The sequence below is a fragment of the Poecilia reticulata genome, chromosome 10 (assembly GCF_904066995.2).
Source record: "Poecilia reticulata chromosome 10, P_reticulata-male-v2, whole genome shotgun sequence".
Taxonomy (NCBI): domain Eukaryota; kingdom Metazoa; phylum Chordata; class Actinopteri; order Cyprinodontiformes; family Poeciliidae; genus Poecilia; species Poecilia reticulata.
In genome coordinates this window covers 16345867-16367687 of record NC_088839.1, presented here as the reverse complement: position 1 = coordinate 16367687, position 21821 = coordinate 16345867, and the positions used below count along the sequence as shown (strand labels likewise).

The 21821-nt window shown below is 38.9% G+C and overlaps 1 protein-coding gene across 4 annotated transcripts in view; it reads left to right on the top strand.

The window, feature by feature from the left end:
* Nucleotides 1–21821, top strand: part of apbb2a (amyloid beta (A4) precursor protein-binding, family B, member 2a) — a 45255-nt gene that overhangs the window by 9832 nt on the left and 13602 nt on the right. For 3 of the 4 annotated variants that reach the window (XM_081611562.1, XM_008420222.3, XM_081611561.1), the window contains exons 7-8: nucleotides 35–181; nucleotides 512–639. In XM_081611562.1, coding sequence (XP_081467688.1) covers nucleotides 35–181; nucleotides 512–639 — 275 coding nt within the window. Of the gene's footprint in view, nucleotides 1–34; nucleotides 182–511; nucleotides 640–5583; nucleotides 6169–21821 lie in introns of those variants that run through there. The other variant, XM_081611563.1, reaches the window with a different exon arrangement.

Below are 21821 nucleotides of genomic sequence, written 5' to 3'. Positions count from 1 at the left end.
GCTGAACAAAAGTTGTTGTGTGTCTCTCTCTCAGTCGTTTCCGGTGCGTTCTCTGGGCTGGGTGGAGATGGCAGAACAGGACCTCTGTGAGGGGAGGAGCAGCATGGCTGTCCACCACTGCATCAGACAACTGTCCTACTGCAGGAGGGACATAAGAGACTCAGCTGGAGTCTGGGGAGAGGTCAGTGTGTCAGCCAAACAAGCGTTTTTGATAATGTCTACAGCAGAGGTGAACGTTTAAAGCGGAGAGTTACAGATGATGATGGCAACAAATAGGAAGGCGATGGCTTATTTTGAACATGAAACCTCTACAAGTTGAAGGTTTAAAACTAGAAACGTCTTGCTGCAAGCTAACGGAGTGAACCACCGCAACACCTCGCCTTGGTGCTATTCTGATGTGAAGCCAGAAAACACGGCGAGAGTAAACACTGCTGCAGACTTTTCAATCAATGAGAAACTGTAATCAGCTTTGGGCTGCAGGTTGAAAGTGTCCCTGTGTGCATTATTCCAGGGTAAAGGCATGCTGTTGGTGCTTCAAGATCGAATGTTAACTCTGGTTGACCCAGATGATCGCAGTTTGCTCCACTCTCAACCAATCAGCAGCATCCGCGTCTGGGGTGTCGGGCGAGATCACGACAGGTAGGATGACATAACACAGGTTTTTATTTAATTGGAATTGTTTTCAGGATTCTGTTTGCGTATTTGTGCTCAGTATGGTGTGGCGCCATGAATTTTATGGAAAAAAGGTACGAATAAACGATTTAACCACAATTATCCTCCCTGGACATTGGATTCAGCAGCCTTGCTCGCTACGAAAGATACTGTGCCACAATCAGTTGGTAAAATGGCTAATTTTCAGTGGGATTTGTCAGATTGCAGCTGCAACAACAAGCAGTTACTTTGCAGTTTAATAGCAAAGTGTTGCAAATAAATAAATTAGTGCATATTTTATGATCAGAAATACTTTTTTTGCATATATTGAGCAACCTCTGTGGAACATATTCCCATTTACAAGCTTAAATCATTTGTCTGCTTTCATGTCCTGATTCAGAAGAGGTTATTTATGAACAAAAATAAAAAATAAAAATTGTCGATTTTGGAACAAAATCCATGAAAAGCTAAACTCTACAGTATAGCTTTTGCTGGTAACCCAGATAGCTTTGTGATTATGTTGGTCCATTAATTCTCCAGCATTTAATAAATTCCAAGATACCTGCTATGCTTTGAATATCAAGGAGGTTGCGAATGGGAGCAGACACAAACACACGAGGATCTCCGAACAAAAGTGCATTCTTTAAATTTAATATGTGTGTGTGTGTGTGTGTGTGTGTGTGTAATATTTCTGCTGATGGAAACTGACCCAGGGGTTTTAAAAAGATCACAGGACAACAGAAATCACCTCATTATTATTCAACCCTTATTTGCACAAACTGCATTTAAAACACCCATAAATATTCTTATTCTCCAAGCCTTCGGCTCCCCTGTACGAGCCCCGGGGGACTCAGTCATTTACAAATGTCCCAAGGTTTTAACTTTTTAGTATTGAGTTGACAATGTGCTGAGGCTAGCATTGCTGCAAATGGGAGATGGAGGGTCTTGTTTCTATGTCTCAACATAGGATATTTCTGCATGTAGTACCATGAAAAGTATTTAATAAATACACAAACAGATTTTGCAAATCTATCATGTTTTTACTGGTTTTGTATCTGACAAATGTTTGCTGAAATTAACACAAAATGAGGATTTTATTCATGGAAGACATGTGTCCAAATCAACCAGGTCAATGTGAAAACCCAACGGCTTCTCCCTTGTTAAATCATAAATGAACTGCAAATAATCACATTCTTTATTTAACATCAACAGACACACCTAGACCTGATTACTACCAGAACTGCACAATCAAGTACTTAAACAAAAGCAGTCTGACAACATGTAATAGGCTAAAACAAATCGGATAAAGCAGCAGGGATGTTTGATCAAACAAAATTCAATGATGACTCGCCTCTTATTGAGTTGATTCATCTAATTTCTAAAGATTTTAGAATTCAACAAACCACAGTGAGAGCCATTGTCTACATGGAGCAGTAGCTTACCTTCCCAAGTGTCTAAAAAAAGAAGGTTCTGGGTGACATGGGGCAAGTCTGGACTTAAATCTAATTGAGATTATGTTTTGTAACCTTAAATAGTCCAATAACTGTTTATGCAATCAAGGAGGAGGCTTTGATGACTTTTTTTTTCCTGTTTAATACATGAAATTAGTATTTGAAAACACTATGAAGTTACTCAGGCCATAGATGTTAAAATCTGCTTATCGATCTGAAAGATGTAAATGTGCTGGAACAGCAAAACAGAGGCAATCTGTAAAGGAACAACAGTTTTTCCCAGCACTGCATGTTGTTCTCATCAGAGCAGATGTAAACCACCCTTGTCCTCGTACAGGACTCCAATGAAAATCTTTTAGCTGAAAGTAAAGCCGCTTTAAAGATCGCTCACTGAGTGGGCTTAGAGAAGAGAGAATCTGTCAACGTTGCAGTGTCTGGCCTGAAAGAAATCAGGTGAAGATCGAGTTAAAACGTCATCGGTGTGAAACCCGTACTCTCATTTCAATCTGTTTTGTTCATTTTCTCTTCATCTTTAATGCACTGCTGTGCTTCTCATCTTTCATTTATCCTTCTCCCTCTCCTCTCCATCTTCTTATTCTGCTTTTTGAACACTGTTGCAGCCTCGGCTGCTCATGTGTGAGGGAGATAAAGAGGGAAGAAGAAAGACAGAAAAGTCCCTCCACCCTCTAACATCTCAGAGGACTTAGTAACTTTCAGAAACTCTCTCTCTCAGCGGTAATGGATAAAGCGTGTAGCAGCAGGAGGAGGAGGAGAGGGTCAATCCAACACGGCTCCCTCCTATGCCGTGTTTCCTCACTGCGATCTCTCTCATCTCTAATAATATTACAATAACGCTCTTTTTATCCTCCCCTTCCCACCAGGAATTTAAAACCCGCAGTCCCTCTGCTTTGCTCGAGACTTAAAATGCGCTAGAGGATTTTAGAATAGGATAGAATAGAAGTAACCAGAAGTTTAGGTGCACCAGGAGCAAAGTCATAACGAATACATGTATGTAGTTATACAAAAATAAAAATATTAAAATAGAAGGGAGAATGTTATACATACTATACTATAAAGGGAAATTCCCTACAACAAGCTCTTCAGTTGACCAATAGCTCCATGGATGGAGTGGGAGTCATTGTCCATCTGTGATGTTATTTTAGACAGAGTGCTTCTAAATTATCATGTACATATTAAAAATCTGAAATTGCTAAAATGCTACAAATGTATTTGTTTTTAAATGGATTATTGTGGATTATAACAATTGTGCCACAGGTGATTTCGTGAAAACCTATTTTTCCTTAACATATTTCCCTGCTGAGTTAATGTACTTGGATGTAGGCTCCAGTGTTATGCTATTCTCGTGGAAAGAGACACTGAATGCATTTCAAGCCTTTTTAATCATCTTCATCCCCTACTGACAAATTGTTGGTCATCTAGAAACATACGGTACATACTCTTAAAAAAATACATCTGTTGATTTTGATCAATTTTATTACAGGAAATCAGTTTGTGCAGATGTGTACACCTGAGACTTTGGAGCTCTATAGAGCTGAGTTACAGGAAGAAAGTCGTCCTTCCAGGTCTTGTTCTCCAATCACACACTTCCAAAATGGAGACTTTAGTAGTAATTGATAAATGTAATATGCTTGGTGTTTTTTTTTTTTTGTTTTTTTTTTTGTGTGTGTGAAAAGCTTTGGAAATGTTTTTTTGTGTGCGCTTGTGTTGCAGTATGGCATGTTAGAAAGATGATGGAATGTTTTGTGTCCGGTACCTGAGTAATGGTTTCACTTGCTTAGACCTGCCACTAGAGGGCATTGCCATCAAGTTTTGTTCTTCCTGAGAAGCTGACAGAACCTGACAAAAGAATTTATGGTCCAAAAAGTTTTTTTTCCACATTTCTTCACCTCAAACCCCAAAACCTTACTTGATTCACCAGGATTGTATGAAATAGAGAATAAACAATGTGACCTGGAGGAGAAATGATGCTTGGTTTTCACACTGTTTTTACAAGTAAACATTTGAAAAGTCTTTGTTTTCTGAACCTTGTGTCAATACAGAACTATCATTTGAGTCACCTGCAAGGCATGTATCTACTTTGTACATTTAGCGACAGAAATAGGAGAGGCAGTGAATCAGTGGGAAGAATAGTTGTCTTGGAATCTGAAAGTTGTGGGTTTCATTCCAGCTTCTTCTCCTGAATTGTATTAAAAACTCTTGGGTCAGGCACAGAACTGCAAGTTGCACACAGGTCTGCATGTTATTGTATGAATGTGTGTATGAGACTCAAGCAAAAGCACTTTAAATGGTAGGCATGACTAGAAACGCACTTTTAGGATTACTCAGTATTTTACACCATCCATCTTCCCATTAATCTATCGTCATTTTCTGACCCCAGTAAGAAACGCGTCCCCACAGCATGATTCTGCCTCCACCATGGATCAGTGTAAGAATGGTATATTGCAGGTCATGTACATTGTTATTTTTCATCCACACACAGAGTAGCATAAAGCCTAAAAATGTGATATACAATAATGTGGTTTGAACATAGGTTTAGCTAAGTTGTGTAGCGACAGACTCAAGTAAATGATTCAGATTTCTCACTACAAAGAGATTTATTAATTAATACTGATCACTTTGTGCATTTAGATAAAAAAAAGCACTTCCTGGAAAAATGTATTAAGCTTAGTCAGAAAACAAAGAAAATAATATTTCGTAAGAATAGACACTGTAAAAAAAAATTAATTTAGGATTTTATCTAGCTGCTAATTTGGGGCCTCAGCACTTAAAACTGAATTCAACATTTTATGTTGTGTGCTGATATTTCTTGCACATGTTTGGACAGAACAAGACTGATTTGTGGCAGACCAAACCAAAAATGAAACCTTTTTTGGATTTCCACAAAATCCAAACAAAGAAATTTATGCTGAAAAATATGAAAATGTAATCAACAGATATTGTAGAAACCAAAAAAAATGCGCTTTAAATCAAGGACAAAGCACAATCTTCCCTTTATGCTCTATCTTTCATCTCTCTTGTCATCTTGTCTTCTCCTGTATCCATCCATCTGAAGAATATCCCCAGTGTGGTCCTGAGTGTGTTCCCTCCGTTTCTCCTGCATCTCGATTCAAAATGAATGAGTCCCACCGCCTCTAGACCAGGGCGGGGCAATACCAGGGGGATGAGGAGGAGGAGGAGGGGTTTGCACCTCGATGAAGTCATGAAGCTATATTTGTAGCACTCAGCAAGTCTCACTGGTGAACGCCTGGTTGCACTTGCACGTGTTTGCATATGCACACATGTATGTGTGTGTGGCTGCAAGGGAGTTTGAATTGATGAAGTCATAGGTCTATATTTGGAGCACTCAGTGTGTGTGTGTGTGGTATGTATGTGTTTTACCCCACTTCACAACCCCATCATTCTGTCTGTAAAGCTCTTGTGCTATTTCTACTCTTTGTCTCCAGCGCTCTTGTCAGCATCCCCTCTTTTGCCATTGGCTGTGAAGCGGTGCCTCTTCTCCCATCTGCCTCTCTTTGTTTCTCCCGCTGTTGCACTTTAGTAAGGGAGACGCATTCTCTCTTCTTTCCTCCTAGTTTCAGTGAAGCTAGAGAGGGAGAGACAGGAGGATAGAAGAAGAACAGATACTCAAGGCAAACGGAACAGAAAGTGAGCATTGCAGAGAGAGAGGGGGGGAGAAGAAGAAGAAGAAGAAGAGAGAGAGATAGAGATTATTTCCTGCTTGCACTGACCTGGACACACCAGGACTTCGCAGGAGACTCTTCGGACCGCAAGAGTCGTGGAACAAGGAGGAGGGAAAGGGGGGAGGAAAGGTGTATCTGAGGGAAGGGGAGGAGACGTAGCAAGGGGAGGGGAGGAGAACGAAGGAAAGGAACCCCAAAGGACCAAAAAAGGGAGGAAAAGGAGGAAAGAAAAAGAGAAAAAGCATAAGGAAGAGATTTACCCTGGGGGAGATACGACAAAGGGGCTGAAGCAGTGTCACAACGCTGGTGGAGCTAACGAGGACAGGAAAGTAGTTGTCGCTTTTTGGGCGAGGATGTCCTCCAGTGTGAGTACTCCATGTAGTTCAGTCATCCTTCAATTCTCCTTATCCATCATTCCTTCTTTCCTCTCTGATGATTCCATCCGCTCTTCCTCATGGATGTCACGATATTCAGAAGTGCTTGACATGTTTTCTTTTTGGTTTTTTTTACTCATTTGCTCCTTAGATGCCTCTGCTGTTGTCTTCTCTATCCTGCTCATATTCTCTTAGTTCATTCAGCCATCAGGTACAGTGATTTCTGGCTCTCAGCTGCAGCTTTGTAGCCGCTGAGGCAAGACCAAGATATCCAAGGAGTCAGAAATATGGGAGAGAGACCAAGAAAGCAGAGGCAGGATTGGAAAAGACAAGATTTAAAAGGCTGGATTTGCTGCGGGGGCTTTTCAAAGTGTTTGTCATGGCTCTTTGGAGCTGTTTGATATTAGACTTGGCTTATTTTTTTTTTAGTGTGTTGGGGAGTGCTACTATTTTTGGCATTTGCATCTCATTTTGCTGCCTGATAGAGTTTCAGTGAGGATGTGTGAAATTTGTCTGAAAGTGTGCATTTTCCTGCATGCAGTGTTGCTGTGCTGTTGGGCAGAGGATCTCCATCGCGTTTTTTAATTTATAGAAAAGCTTCTGCATTTTTGAAAGCGAGTCTCTGAAAATGTCTATGAGCTGTCGGTAATGTTCCTCTAGTAGATCAATTTCATGCTGTATTCACTTAGCATAAGTCCAGATTGTCAGGTCTTAGCGCTCCTAGAGGTTGTTGCTTACAGCTCGCCTGTGTAGGTCCAAGACCAGAGTGAACTTCTCTCACCTTAGAAAAACTCCTACCTGAAAACCATCATGTGAACACATTTTAACAAACTTCTAACCATCATCATGTTTCTGTTGGGGGGGTTATTTCTAAAGAGGCTGATGATTATTTACACAGATAATGGAGTTGTGCTGACAAAGCATTTACCAACACCACTATAAATTATTTTATTCTTACTTACACATCAAACTGTGTGTCTGATAAGGAACACTGAACATGTTCCGTGTCTGCATTTGGGAATATTTGTGGCACACTACCTCGTCCTGCTTTATTAATGAACAGTTTCTTTGTAATTACCTGCCCAATGTACATCTGACAACAGTTTAAAGATTCATAAAATAGCATTCCCATGATGTCTTTGAGATTGGAGTAACCACCTGACACAAAAATGGCAGCTGAGAGGTTCTTGAAATAGTGTTTGCTGAAATTGATACGAGGGTTTCTTAGTTGTTTTAAGACTTTCAGAGGAGTTGCTGACTTCATCTTCAAGAACTAAAAAAATATGGTAAATGTTATGTTTACTGCTAAAAATGTTCATCATAGCATTCTGGTTCAAAGTGCTTGGTCTTCTCTGGTTGTTTAAACCCTATAGGTAAACTCAACACTGCCCTAAACTTTCTGTGACGATTAACTCGTAACGTCATGGGATGGAAACTAAATGAGTCCTGCCTTTGTCAAATAAAATCATACCTTTTTGTTGAAAAAAATATATAATAATTGTATACAAGTATAATCTTAGGAGATGCTCATTCTGGCAAATTCTTTGCTGGACGCTTATTAAACTTGGTTGACGGTGCAAAAACATTCCTCCTGCCTCTGATTGGTTGTTTCTGACCGGGAGCGGTGTATTTCTGCAAATAGCAGTAGGATCACTGGGAGCAGCCAGAAGAGCTTTTTTTTTTTTTTTTTTTCACAAATGATCTGTCTTATACTGTAGGATATATTGATGGTTTTAGCAAATTTGTTAAAAAAATATTTTTGTAAAAGTTACCTACTGCAGCTTTAACAGAACCTCACTTTATAGGAAACAAAATGCAAAGAACAAATGGCTGGTCTGGAGGAATTTACAACACACAACTGCACCTGCTACCATTTACATTTAACTCCTATAAAGATGTAAAAAATGTATTAATTCTTTGTTTGTGTTGACTTGATGTTGGCCTGTCTTGCCTTTTAAGCTTCGCCCCTGCCCACTAATGAATCATGTGAGCAAACACAATAATACTACACTTCTACAAATACACATTACTTGCACGTTTCATTCATATTCATTAGTGGGCAGCAATGGGACTCTTGCCTATTCCCTTCAGCTCTCACTTATTCCCCACAGCTGCTGACCTTCGGTGGACAGCTGTGGCATATAGAGGAGAAAAGAAGAGACGAGAGGAGGCAAACACGCCTCCAGTATTATGAATTTTTAAGATCTCAACACATTCTTGCAATCTCCTCACATTTATGTCAATGGAGTGAGTTTTTGCGAGGGGGTCTGGCTGCTGGCAAGTGCTCCACAAGCTTTTATTTGCTGATGTCAAGGCCTTTCTAACCCTAATTAACATGCAACATGTCCTTCTGATGGTCCCCCAGGGACAGAGCCTCAACACCTAGACCTATTTGATAGATGTCAGAGTGATTGATGGCCATTGCTCCCCGCTCCTGCTTCGATCTGAGTCGCTCCTTCCCATCAGCTCCTTTCATTTACCCACAATTCATCACTCCAGCTTCCTAGCTGCTCTTATCGAGATAGGAAATGTTCATCAGCGGTCACCAGGTCGGTACAGGTTGTGTCCCCTGCCTCTCCTTCAGCCTCGCTCAGAGTCAGATGTCATCACATCCTTTCTGAATTTCAAATGCTTCCGAAACTCCTTTGTTTTCCTGCAGTTTTCCCGTCTCTGCAGCCTTCCTGCTCACTTCCTTACATTAGCATTGTTAGGGGCACACCTGCTGTAATACTTGTCTTCCTGAAAGATTACCCCTCCTGCTCTCCCTATAGATTTCCCTCCCTATCCCCGTTCGCCAATAAATCTCTTCCTGATAAAATCCTCTCTGGCTGTGGCATAGAAATTTGTGAAACTGTTTGCAGATCATTGGTGTCTGAACGCAGGAGGACCAGTAGACAGTCACTGTGTCTCTGTTGCATCCTTTCAAACATTTAGTTACGTAGTGCTCTAGTACTGCATTTTCTGGGGAGCTAGTAGAAAAGGATCCATTTAGGATATACATTTTATTTATTCTACAGATTACAAAAAAAAGCAAGTCCATTGCATTTTTAGCAGTTACAAAATTACATTGCATTTCAACAGTTGAATAATTCACCCATTGGAAAAAATTCTAATACAACTAAAGATGCATAGATTATATATATATATATATATATATATATATATATATATATATATATGCGCATACCTTTTGCTTGGTATCCAGTCAAGAATTTTCTTAAAAATGATATTTACAATGAAAATCTGATATGTGGAAAATCCATCCATCAGTCATTTACTAGACAGATCATGAGTCGTTTTGTTTTTCCTTTTTTAAATCACAAGATGCATTTGAAATAACAGTGGTTCCCAACTTTTTTATGTGAGAGGAAAAAACTCCTAAATTGAATGCTATTTGTTATATTGTTAAATTATTCACATATTGTGACTATAAGGGAGCTGTAGACAGCTTTTCTGCTGTGAACAATTGTTAATTATTAACTTTAGAGGGGGAAAGCAGTCGGTGTTGCACAACTCAATGATGTTATACAGAATTTTTCTGTTATGTCAAAAAAGGAACAACAAAAATATCAAGAACAGAGTCGAGATTTTAAACTGCCTTTAAGCATTTTTACATCATTAAGCGAGATTGACAGGATTAGCACGGTGAAAATCACTCCCTGTAAACATCCGTCTATAGACTTAGCGTACATTTCGCTTAACTGTTTGAAAGCTTTTCAACATTTCTTAATCTGGCACGCTTGCAAAACACAAAGAGACAGAAACTTTACTGCTGCACGCTTATCTTTCTTTTATTTACTGTCCATGTCTGGCTCCAGAGTTTCTTTTCTAGAAGCTTCTTACACCTGTTATGCTTCCTAAGATTAAACTTTTTTAGACATCTCGCTGACCTGATAACAGCCAGTCAAACTCTCATCTCCCTGTCTTTTGTGGTAAACATTTCAGGAATGTTTGCTTTTCCAACAAGTTAAAACCGAAAAGAAGACATTGAGCGCAAATATGGACACTGATTCTTTTTGTTTTTTTTAAATCACCCTCTCTGTTTAAAATTCCAATGAAGCAGAACTCTCTGTGAATGAATATTTTATCACATGAATAACTTAAGTTAGGAACATTTTTGTACAGTTTAATAGGTCTGTGACCTGTGCAGCTGCTCAGTGGCATCTTTTAGTGTGAAATTTATGGAGTTGGTTCTTTTGTTGAATGGTGTGTGTTTCTGTTTTATAAATCAGTGATATGTTGGGGTACGTTGTGTTTTCTGGTGGAGAATGAAGTGTCAGGGGTGTTGATGTTGTTTGCTTGTTCCTCCTCATTAAGTAAAAATTATGAAATAACTGAAGCAACTTGGCCCAGTTTGTGCCGTAAAAATCAACATTTATTTTAAACATTTATTTTATGTGTTTCTGCTTTATTTTTAAATAGAATATAAAATAAACGGAGTAGGACTCTTAGTGCAGGCTAATTCTAAAACTTATTTTTATTGTTACAAATGTAATGCACATTTTTGGAAACTTAGCTAAAAATTTATTTTATTGCAACCTTTGACCTTGGGCTTGCAAAACATTTTCTTTATATTATAAGCAGAGTTATTACATGCCCTTCAATTGTGTTCAATAGAGCAACATTAAGTAGTGCCTAATTATGAACTGGAAAGAAAATGACACAGATTGCAATTTTTACATAAGTAAAGATCTGAAATGTGTTGCTTGCATTTATAATGGTCCTTCTTCTATCAAACATTTTGTGGAAATGCATTTCTCCTTTTGAACTCAGTCAGACTGAAAGATGGATCTGTGCGAAGAGCAATTTCCAAGACTTGTCACAGTTTCTCAATCGGTTTGGGTCTGCACAAGCAAAACCACTTTCCATCTTCCAGAGCAACTCTGACCATCTTCTCTGTTCCTGTAAAGGAAAGAAAATCCCAACATCATGGTCCTGCCACCACTATGTTTCAAAACAGGCACTGCTGTGTGTTTTTAAAAAAATCACACATAACTTTTGCATGTGGGCCCCATTATGCTCTACTTTGTGTTGGTGCAGCAGACAAAATTTTAATTAAATAAACTGAAGTTTGTGTCAGTGTGAAAAATGTTATGACTACTCAGAAGTACATTTGCCATTGATCAAGTTTCAGCTCATGGCAGCTTTAACATATTAAATATCTGATATATTCTATGAGAAAACTTTCAGTCAGTTGTCTGCTTACCATCCTGGTAACTTGTTACGTAAATTTTAAAGGAAGATAAGCAAATGCAGACATATTTCTACTCACTGAAAATCTGGGCCAGTGGAATTAATTTGGTTTTAAATTAACATGTAAAACAATATCCCAAAATGCTCTGCAAAGTCTGCAAAACTGCTGACGGAAAAATGCTCTTGCTTGATACTTCTCTCAATGAGAGAAAACATTTAGAAATTTTCCAGGCATTTTGCCTGTGAACAACACTGCGAGGGATTCAGCGTATCTGGGGACCAGAAAGAGCACGAACACGCCTGCATCTCACATGTGCAGGGAACATGATTTATGGCACACGCAGCTAATTAGGTTACATGCAAACCATGCAATCTAAACCACTCTGTAAGCCAAGCTTGGAAGAACTTGACTCCAGATTTCTGCATGCTTCCATTCTCTGCTGCTGTCACACACACACACACACACACACACACACACGCACGCACACACACACATCAGTAGGAAACATGAATGGGGGCGTCCATCTGAAATGACATCTCACTGAAGCTTTGTGTGAATAGAGAATATTCGAGTTTCTTAACAACGTAAATCACATATTCCAGAGTGGTGTGATGTATAAATGATCAAGAGCAGAGAAAACTGCAGGACATCGTTTTTCTCCTTCTCCCACCTACACAGCGCACCCCCTACCCCTTCACCCCCCCTGACATCTCTCACTTTAAAACTCCTCTGCCATTTCAGTTTTCCCACCCAACCATCCCTGCTATTAAATATGTAATAAAACACAAGGATTGTTGAGACATGGCTGCTTCCTCTGCATGCTGCCCCTCCCTGTCTTGGTTGCCTTAGTGCCACATTGAATCCCTGGAATTGGGTCACAAAGCTGCATCGATATAAACTATGTGTGTTTGTGTGTGTGCGTGTGTGTGTAGGGGTGCGTGTGTGTGTGTATCCATGTATGTTTTTTTTTTTCTTCCCCCCACCTTCGATAAAACACTATTTTGGTTTTGTCTTTCCCCCACCAGATTTGTAAATCAAATGATGCAGAGTTATTGAGGATCTATCACACTGAGTCAAGCTGGCTGATGTTGTAAACAACAGCAGCTATTTGCTTAGATCACACAGCCAGAGCAGCATGCCGTTTAAAATGTCATAAACAGCCGTTTTACTTTTAAGCGTCCATTTCATTTTTGCACTGGTTCCTCTCAGCTCTTGGCAATATCTACAAATTTGTGTGATTGTGTCTGTCTGTTCGCCTGGAGTGAGAGCAGAGAGAAAGAAAATGTGTGTCACACGGTAATAGCGGGGGCCTCCTCTGGCCCCCAGGTGCTCAATTTGCTGCTCATCTTGGTGCTGTAAACACGTTTATGGCGTAGAGAGGTAATTACGCACAGACAATATACATTAGAGCTAATGGTTGTGGGTTGTGACTAATTCAGCAGGTCACAGAGGGGTTTGTCGGTCTCAGCTATCACATTATGGACAGTAGGCTGTTGAATGTTGCTTATTAACTGAAAGATTCAGCTTTAACCCCTTGTCACTATGACTTATTACCATTAAAGGGGTAGTTTGCATTTTAGGAAATAAGTTATAGTCCAGTACGTATAATTTTATTTGAACTCGTTTTGAATTTGCTCTACAACAGCACTAATGTTCCAATGGTGGAAAAATTAAATGTATTTTATTTGGATTTTTATGATTTACTCAGTTGTACTTCAGTTGCAATTATAAGTCTTCAGAAGTCATTTCTCTGTCAGCATTGCATATCTAGAGCTTGAACATGTTCTTTTTAAATTACCTCCTTCTCAGCCAGATGTTGAAGTGTAGCCAGAGAATCTCTTATTTGATTTGTGTCTGGATTTTAGCTGGATTTTTCTAAAAATTGAATGTCCTTGGCTATAAGCCAAGAGTTTCAAACTATAGCCCTGGAGGGGGACTGCTTTGCAACTTTTATATGCATCAACGGTCCTATACAGCAGAATAAAATAGCTCAATTAGCTCCTCAGCATGTCATCAGATTCTACAGAGTCTTGCTAATTACCTAATAATTTCTTTGGGGTGTTTTCAGCTGAGACACATCTAAACATTTTACGGTACACCAGAAGACTGGAATCTGTGAACACTGCTCTGAATCCATGATCTGTTGTAGCTCTGGTCGTGTCTTTAGGGTTGTTGTAACGTTGGGAAGTGAACCTTTGCTCTAGTCTGATTTTTCCGACCTTAAATTGATTTTCTTATAGGATTAACCCAGCCACTTTCCATGGTGAAGAAAAATACACCCACATTAAGATGTTGTAAACCATACTTTTTACTTTTACGAAAAGTGATGGTTTTCTGCGACACGTTATGTTTTGAATGTCGGTAAAAATGTTCAGTTTGAGTGACAGGTAAAGTTGTGTCACTGGTCTTTATAATGCTATTTGTTCACTAATGCTCTTATACAACACCTGGATGCCTTCAGGCAACTGGTTGGACTAAATATTGAGAAAAGAAGCCTGTTGATGTTCCTGCATTTAAAATACACTAAATCTTGTGTTTCAGTTTGGCCACAAACATTATTTATAGTTAATTTTAATTCAACAGTGTGTCGTTTAATGATTTGTGAAACATTCAGATAATAAAACTCAACTATGTAAATGTGTTGCACTCGTATATCGAGAATACTATCAAAGTATTAGTAAGGAGTTGTGAATGTCCCGCATGATGAGAGGGAATTTCCTCTATCCTAGATTATTTAGGGAAAACACCAGGGGTGAAAGTAAGGGGATACGGCAGGGTACTGCATACCCCTAAAAGATTTAGCGGGGGTACGCAGTACCTGCAAGAGAGGGGAGCGGCTGTCTGCTGTAAAGAATCAGTGGGTTCACTGTGCAGCCGCGAATGCGCCCATTAATTATCCGTGACTGATTAGTTTTTCAAGAACAATCTAAAACACGATTTAGTCAGTTAATAAATAATTTTTTTTCCATTTCGTATTGTTTCTGAACCGTTTGTGCTTTGCTAAAGCAGCGGTGCGATATGTCGATCGCGGAAGGTTTTGAGTCGATCTCGGCATTAGCTGACAAACTGAACGCAGCCAGGAGGATGAGACCAGCACGTCCTCCTCTGACTGGCTTAAAACGTTTGTAACTTTATTAAAGAACAACAACAAAAAATCTGCAAAACGTGTTCAAATTATTGACCCAACAACAATAATAATCTCCTAATTATTGTTTCAACAAGGTGTTGCGCAATTCTGTGCATTTCGGTTCCATTACCTACTAGCAGAGCAGAAGTTTAAAATTAACTAATCAACCACCGCTGTGTTCAGGGAGACTTATTAATAATCGCAAAGTAAATATCAAGCCTGCAAACCTAATATCGTATCGGACTGAATGTTATATTTTTTTTAAACCTCTGGTCGGCTTGTGGAGCGCAGGAGGTTGCCACGGCAACGGGTGTGCTTAAATGACAGAGACGGAAAGTAAAAAGGTGCGAGTGGTTTAGAGTTAATCACCTGTTCGGGTTGTTTTACCTTTATCTTGGCGCATCACAGCCGCTGGAGTTTCTGAACATTCATTAAACGACAAACTTGGACTAATTTCGTTCTTTGTGACTAGACATCATTTACAACAAACTTCATACACGGTAAATATGTTTCATTAAGTATTTAACAAACAAATGTCTTCTACCACGATAATTATGTGAAATTAAATTAATTGTCTGATATTAAAAAAATTGTTTGGTGCTGTCGGACTCAGTCTGAGAGGTTTTTCCTTTATTTAGGCTTCTTATTTGGTGGAAATATTGATGTTGATGAGATTTTCTCCAAAATAACCTTTTTCAACCTTTATAGCTCCACTGTTGAAAATGAGGCTCTAACATTCACAAATGACATTGAAATAGAATCCAGTGGTTTGAGATTATTCCTCTGGAACCTGTTGGAGGAAAAATATCCCAACTTCAGAAGATGAGCTTTTAACCTAACAGAACTCTGTGGTTCCTCCTATCAGTATGAGAGTCAGGGTGAGGAGGCGCCATGTTAGGAAGATGAAGTGGAAGCTGCAGGATCTTCAGAACAAACAGGTCATGATGCTGGGCTACTGATTATCCCTCTGTCTGGACACAGGATCAATATAACCAGTTTAAAAGCTAAAATGAATGGTTATATGCCAGACATGGAAAACTGGGATGCACTCCATGCCATGATGTTCAGAATTTAGGTCTCCTGGCATCTCAAGGTGTCAACATTGCAGCCAGTGGGCTCAGGGAATACAGCTTTATTTTATAGCAATTCAAGAGCTACCCAGATATATATATAATACGAAGTATCATATTATATAATGTATAATTAATTGTGTATTGATTAATATACTAATGTATTAATATTCATATTATTATTACTAATTATTATATGTATTATAATTTTATAATAATTATGCTAATTATTATAAAATTATTATAAAATTTTCTTCCATCATCTATCTATTATCTAATGTGCACAAAATCTTTTTGTACTGTGGGAGGAAGCCGGAGCACCCGGAGAGAACCCACTCATGCTCATGGAGAACATGCGAACCCCATGCATAAAGAACCCAGCCGGGATTCAAACCCAAGACAACAGACTGGACTGGAGATGCAACAGTGAAGCGTCTATAAGAAGGGACAGAGCAGACTGGAGGAAGCTAAGTTCCTTCAAGGTTTGGAGCAAGATGCTGCAGATCTGTTGTTTAGGGCGTCATCTCTTCTCCTGTCATCTGTTGGGGCAGCAGCATCAGAGCCAGGGACCTAAAAAGGCTCAACAGCCTGATAGAGAAGGCTGGTTCTGTTCTGGAAACGACCTCTGGAGATGTTAATGCAGAGAAGGATTCTTCGTAGGATGAAGAAAATTAGGAACAATCCTGACCATCCTCTTGACGAGACTGTCTTGGGAAGGTGGAGCATCTTCAGTCAGAGGCTTTATCCGGTTCAGTGTGGTACAGACCGCTTCAGGAGATATTTCCTGCCGACAGCCATCACCATCTTCAATGGCTCTTTGAAATATCTTGATGAGCGACAGCACGTAATTTTCCTTTCGGATTAACAAAGTGTTTTGGAATTGAATTGAAACAGGAAATGTAATTACCACTGGTAATTACATTTACCGGTAATTACCAGTGGTAATTACCGGTAAATGTAATTACCAGTAATTACATTTACCGGTAATTACCAGTAAATGGTAAAATGTACCACTGGTACATTTTACCAGTGGTAATTACTTCTGCTATTCTAAATATTAGGAGGAGCGTAGCAGATATGACATACTGTAAGTCAAAATGGCCAACAAGAAACTTTTCCACGTTTGGGTTTAGTCCGCTTTTTTGGTTCAGATATTTTCAGCCAACATCTCGCCTCATAGGTCCAATCTTTTAATGCCGCTTTTGGCAGATTAATAATTATGTTATTTTTATTCCCAATTCCAGTCCAGTCTTCTAAATCTGCTTTCGTACGAGCAGGAGTTGAGTTTTTTGGCTCAACTGTCTTTTTTTCAATGTCAAATTCTCGAGCCAGGGAAGTGTGTTTTTTCACATCAGAGAAATCCTTCCCTTGATCAGATCTCTCTTCCCACAGAGCTTCCTGCTCAGACCTTTTAGATCAGGATTTGGCGGCACAGTTAGCATATGTATATGCATTAGCATAGTAACCAAAGCTACCCAGACAAGCTGATAAGTAGCTTGATAATTGAAGTCTGTGTGATGCATTTGTGTGTGCGGCCTTGTATTTGCTGCATCTGTAAGGATTGTTTTCCTAACACATGCTGCGCTGTGGGGACCGACTGCTCTTTATGGGGCCCAAAGCCCGGGCACCATAAAAAGTAGTGCTGTTTCTGACTTATGTGTTAGGACTAAGGAGTTAATAGAGTTTAGGTTAGGGTTAGGGTTAGGCATGTACTGATAATTGTTAGGTTTAGGGTAGGGATCATGGTGAGGATATAGAAATGAATGAAAAATGAGTGGAAGTCGATGCAAAGTCCTTGTGAAGATAGAAAGACATACCGTGTGTGAGTGTGTGTGTGTGTGTGTGTGTGTGTGTGTAAGTGACAGATGGTTTGGAGGAGACATCCGTCTCTTCTGAGTGATTCTGGAAGCTGCAGAGCAGACGGAAAATGTCGGAGCAGGTGGGGATTAAGGGGAATAATTACATGTAACTATTCCCCCCCAGTAAAAACCAAAGCATCCCAGTGTTGTTGCAGTGAAAACAACAAAAATCAATTTGTGTTGTTTTCACTATGTTTTGGTTTTTACCGCATTATTTCAGCACCAGATATTTAAAGCCATGCCTCTGAAAAAGTTTTACAAACAGTGACACAAAAATATTTTCTGCTGCCTGTAAAAATAGTTCATCCAAATTATTGAGCATATTTTGGGCTGACATGAAAGACCATGTAATATAATTTAAAGGCTGAGATGGTTTAAAATTTTCTTGGAGTGAAGCAGAGAGTTATTTATCCAAGTCAAGTCTGAAGTCTTTCGCCTCTCGTCCAAGTTAAGTCTCTAATGACTGAAATTAACATTCTCACATGGTGACATCTACTCTGGCTAAACCAAAGAAGTCCTGAAAGCTATGATTTGGAATCGTTAACAAGTTAATTTGGAAAACAGTGAAACCGCCATTAACCGGAGTGAGGCAAGTGTAAAAACCTCAGAAAATCTTCTGCTGCTGACGCTGCTCCCAAATTTAATTCCATAATAGTTCATCTTAACTCTAAACCACATCAAATATTAATTTACATTCAAACATCAACCTTACAATATTAAATACTGACCATTAGGGCTGGGCGATATGGCATAAATATAAAATCTTATATATTTTTTTATATGAAGACCAATTTCTAATTAATCAGTTTTCTTTCTTTTGTTTTCCTTTAAAAGAGATTATAAATTAAAGAAAATATTTATTTTAAAAAATATTATCGCTGTCTTTCCTGCTGTGAATTGACCTCACTCAAAGTCGAAATAAAAAAAATGACAATAAAATAAACTGCTTGAAAAACCAGATGATAGTTACTGGATGGGCTGACATCATTTTGAACCATGGAAACCAAAGAAAAGAAAATGCAGATTTTCTGAAAGTCAAATCTTCAAAAACAGAAAATATGATTAATCAATAAAATTGATTTATTTCTAACATATACCTAGTTTTCCCAAGCCATTTCTACATTTTAAAAGTCATTTTAATACCAAAGCAAGTGCCAAAGTGATCAGGTATTTTCTCTCTCTCTCTCTCTCTCTCTCTCTCTCTCTCTCTCTCTCTCTCTCTCTCTCTCTCTTTACTGGATAGCACACGGGATAACGTGGTGGTTTCAGGTATTGCTGAGCACTGCTGGTCAGTTGACTGAAAACAAGCAAAATCCTCACAAAGAAGAAAGCACCAGGTTCTTTGGAAATATTTTCAGATACAAAATATAAACATTTATGGTGGGTAGTCAAAAAGAGCACCACCTATTACTCTTATTACCGATACATTAATTTACTTGAGAAGGCTCTACGAGATATTCCTGAGACAACATTTTGTTTCAGTTTATGTATCAGAATAACAGTTTGAAACATGCTACTCAAAATGTTTGCGTTTATGCTGTGAAATTGTAAATATGCATTATTATTTTCTCTTAAGTACATCATACCTGGGGCTGCACAGTGGCACAGTTGGTAGAGCTGTTGCCTTGCAGCAAGAAGGTTCTGGGTTCGATTCCTGGCCCCAGTCTTTCTGCATGGAGTTTGCATGTTCTCCCTGTGCATGCGTGGGTTTTCTCCGGGTACTCCGGTTTCCTCCTACAGTCCAAAAACATGACTGTCAGGTTAATTGGTCTGTCTAAATTGCCCCTAGGTGTGATTGTGTGTGTGCATGGTTGTTTGTCCTGTGTGTCTTTGTGTTGCCCTGCGACAGACTGGCGACCTGTCCAGGGTGACCCTGCCTCTCGCCCGGAACCTTTAGCTGGAGATAGGCACCAGCAAACCCTCCCGACCCCACTGAGGGACAAGGGTGTCAAGAAAATGGATGGATGGATGGATACATCGTACCTTTAGAATCCTATTTCTGCTGATTGAATCAGGGCGAATGTTCAAAACCAAATAAATCTGTCTGAATCTAAGCCATCTAAAATGACTGAAGCGATGACTACTCAGTGTTTCAGTAAGCAGTGGCGAGCTTCTCCTTTAGTTGTACAGTTTTACTACACACAGTGCTATCAGCGCTATCATGGTGGGTGACTGATGTCAGAGCTGTATGCGCTGACAGCCCTGTGCGACTTTCACAAGCCCGGTTCAACCCGCGTATCTGCAGCCATGACCTCATTTAATCATCGACTCGTGCACGTCCTCTCTGGGCGAGCCTGCCCCACAGCCGTCAGGATCAAAGAGAGATTGGTAGTAGTGAGTCAAGTCAACCTTTATTGAGCTTTGGAAATATGTGGAGCACAGAGAGGAAAAAAAAAAAAAAAGAAGACACATGCGTGTAGAGAGTGTTGCTTTAACTCATCCCCCTGCTTTGGTGCTTTCATACCTTTCATCTCATGCCTCGTGTTTTTCTCTCTCCACCTTCTTCTACACCATCCAGGCCTCAGAGGGTCTCGCATCTCATTTTCATTTCTCTCTCCTCCACTCCCACCTTTTCATTTTAGCTCTCTGGCCTCTTGCCTTTATCGCTCTCCTGTCTTGAGATTTTATGTTTCGGCTCCCTAGACTTTCCCAGCCAAAATCTCCTTTGACATCTCTTATGTCTGTGTGTCATTCATTCTGAGGCTGAGGTGTGGCTGAACTGTGTTTCTAAAACCCACACAGTGCCAAATTAAACCAACAAACATTCTCTTCCTTTTGGATACGAATAGATTGGTAACTCATAGATATAAGGATGTGCAATCCCTCGGAGTGATCATTGAAAAGGTGGACATGGCTTTATGGGAAGCTTCATCATATCCAATAATATTTAAAGCAAATCACAATCAATCAAGTCCTCAGGAGAATCACAAATGGTTTGGCATTTGTCATATGTATATATTGAATGGTATTTACTCATTTTAACTTTTTTCAGTATTCCTAAACTTTAAACTAGCAGTTTTTCCCATTTGCCAACTATATTTTATACCACAGGACTCTGCCTTTCACGTTTATTAACGAAACTAATCACCCATCAATCCTTTGCCTATATCCACTTGTCATTACAGGGCCATGGGGGGAATCCTTTTAGCTTTATATTACATATATTATTTACAAAATAGGTCTTTTTCTTGACTCTGCATACTGACAGCAGAGTTCCCCCTAAATGTTCACATATGCTCCTGGCGTGCACTGGGCCTTAGTCTGAAGGTCATGTTTTCAAAACCACATCTATTTTTAAACATATTGTTCTAATAATTTAAAGTAACTCTAATAAAATGCCAGAGAAAGTTCTGGAATGAACAGAGATCCCTCCAGCTGTAGCATTGCTCTAAGCCATTATTTTTATTTTTTTGCCATACAATATATATGCCCATGAATTAATTCTTCCAACTAAAACAGGATATTTTTCCTGTCCACAATCATCATTTTATCTATGGTAAGCATAATTTTTCCAATTGAAATTAGATATTTTTAGACATTCACATTTCATATAACTACAATATTTCCAGATATCTTGAAATTAAAATGGGAAATGTATGTAGGGGAGTGTTTTGTAAAAAAACAGCTTGCAATTATTAGTTAACTATAGTAAATACTAAATTTAGTTACCATTAGTTAATTAGTTTATTTCATGTAAAATATGCATGGGTCTATAGCAAAAATAAAACACGATTTTTAGACTCCCAGTTTACAAAAATCCAAACTGAGATGAAATCCTGCTCAATAAAGATGTTTAACTAAAAACCTCTATTAAATTCAGCAATCATTTATTCAATATATTACAGTATTTCAACAGCAGCAGCAATTTAATATTTCTTTGATTTAATGTTTTAAAGGTAATTACATCTTGTTATACGTTTACCACTTTTGTCTTATTGCTGTGAAACTGGGATTCCGTTTTTTTCCTCTTGCTTATTGAAATGTTCTGGGGAATAATTATGCAGACAGCGTAAACACGCAATTAAGGGAGGAAAGCAGACCAAGCTTCATGATTCCTTTAAGTGTTCCCAAAGACTGCGTACTTGGGGGAAACGGTGAGGAGCATACAAATCATTGCTTGAGGGATTTTTATTATGGGCAAAATTATTCACTATTAAATAGACAGACAGATAGTCTGACAATCCCTTCTTTCATTCCCATATATATATATATATATATATATATATATATATATATATATATATATATATATATATATATAAGACGGTTGTCAATCAGTGTTGCTTCCTAAGTGGACAGTTTGATTTCACAGAAGTTTGATGTACTTGGAGTTATATTGTGTTGTTTAAGTGTTCCCTTTATTTTTTTGAGCAGTGTATATATATTATGCATAT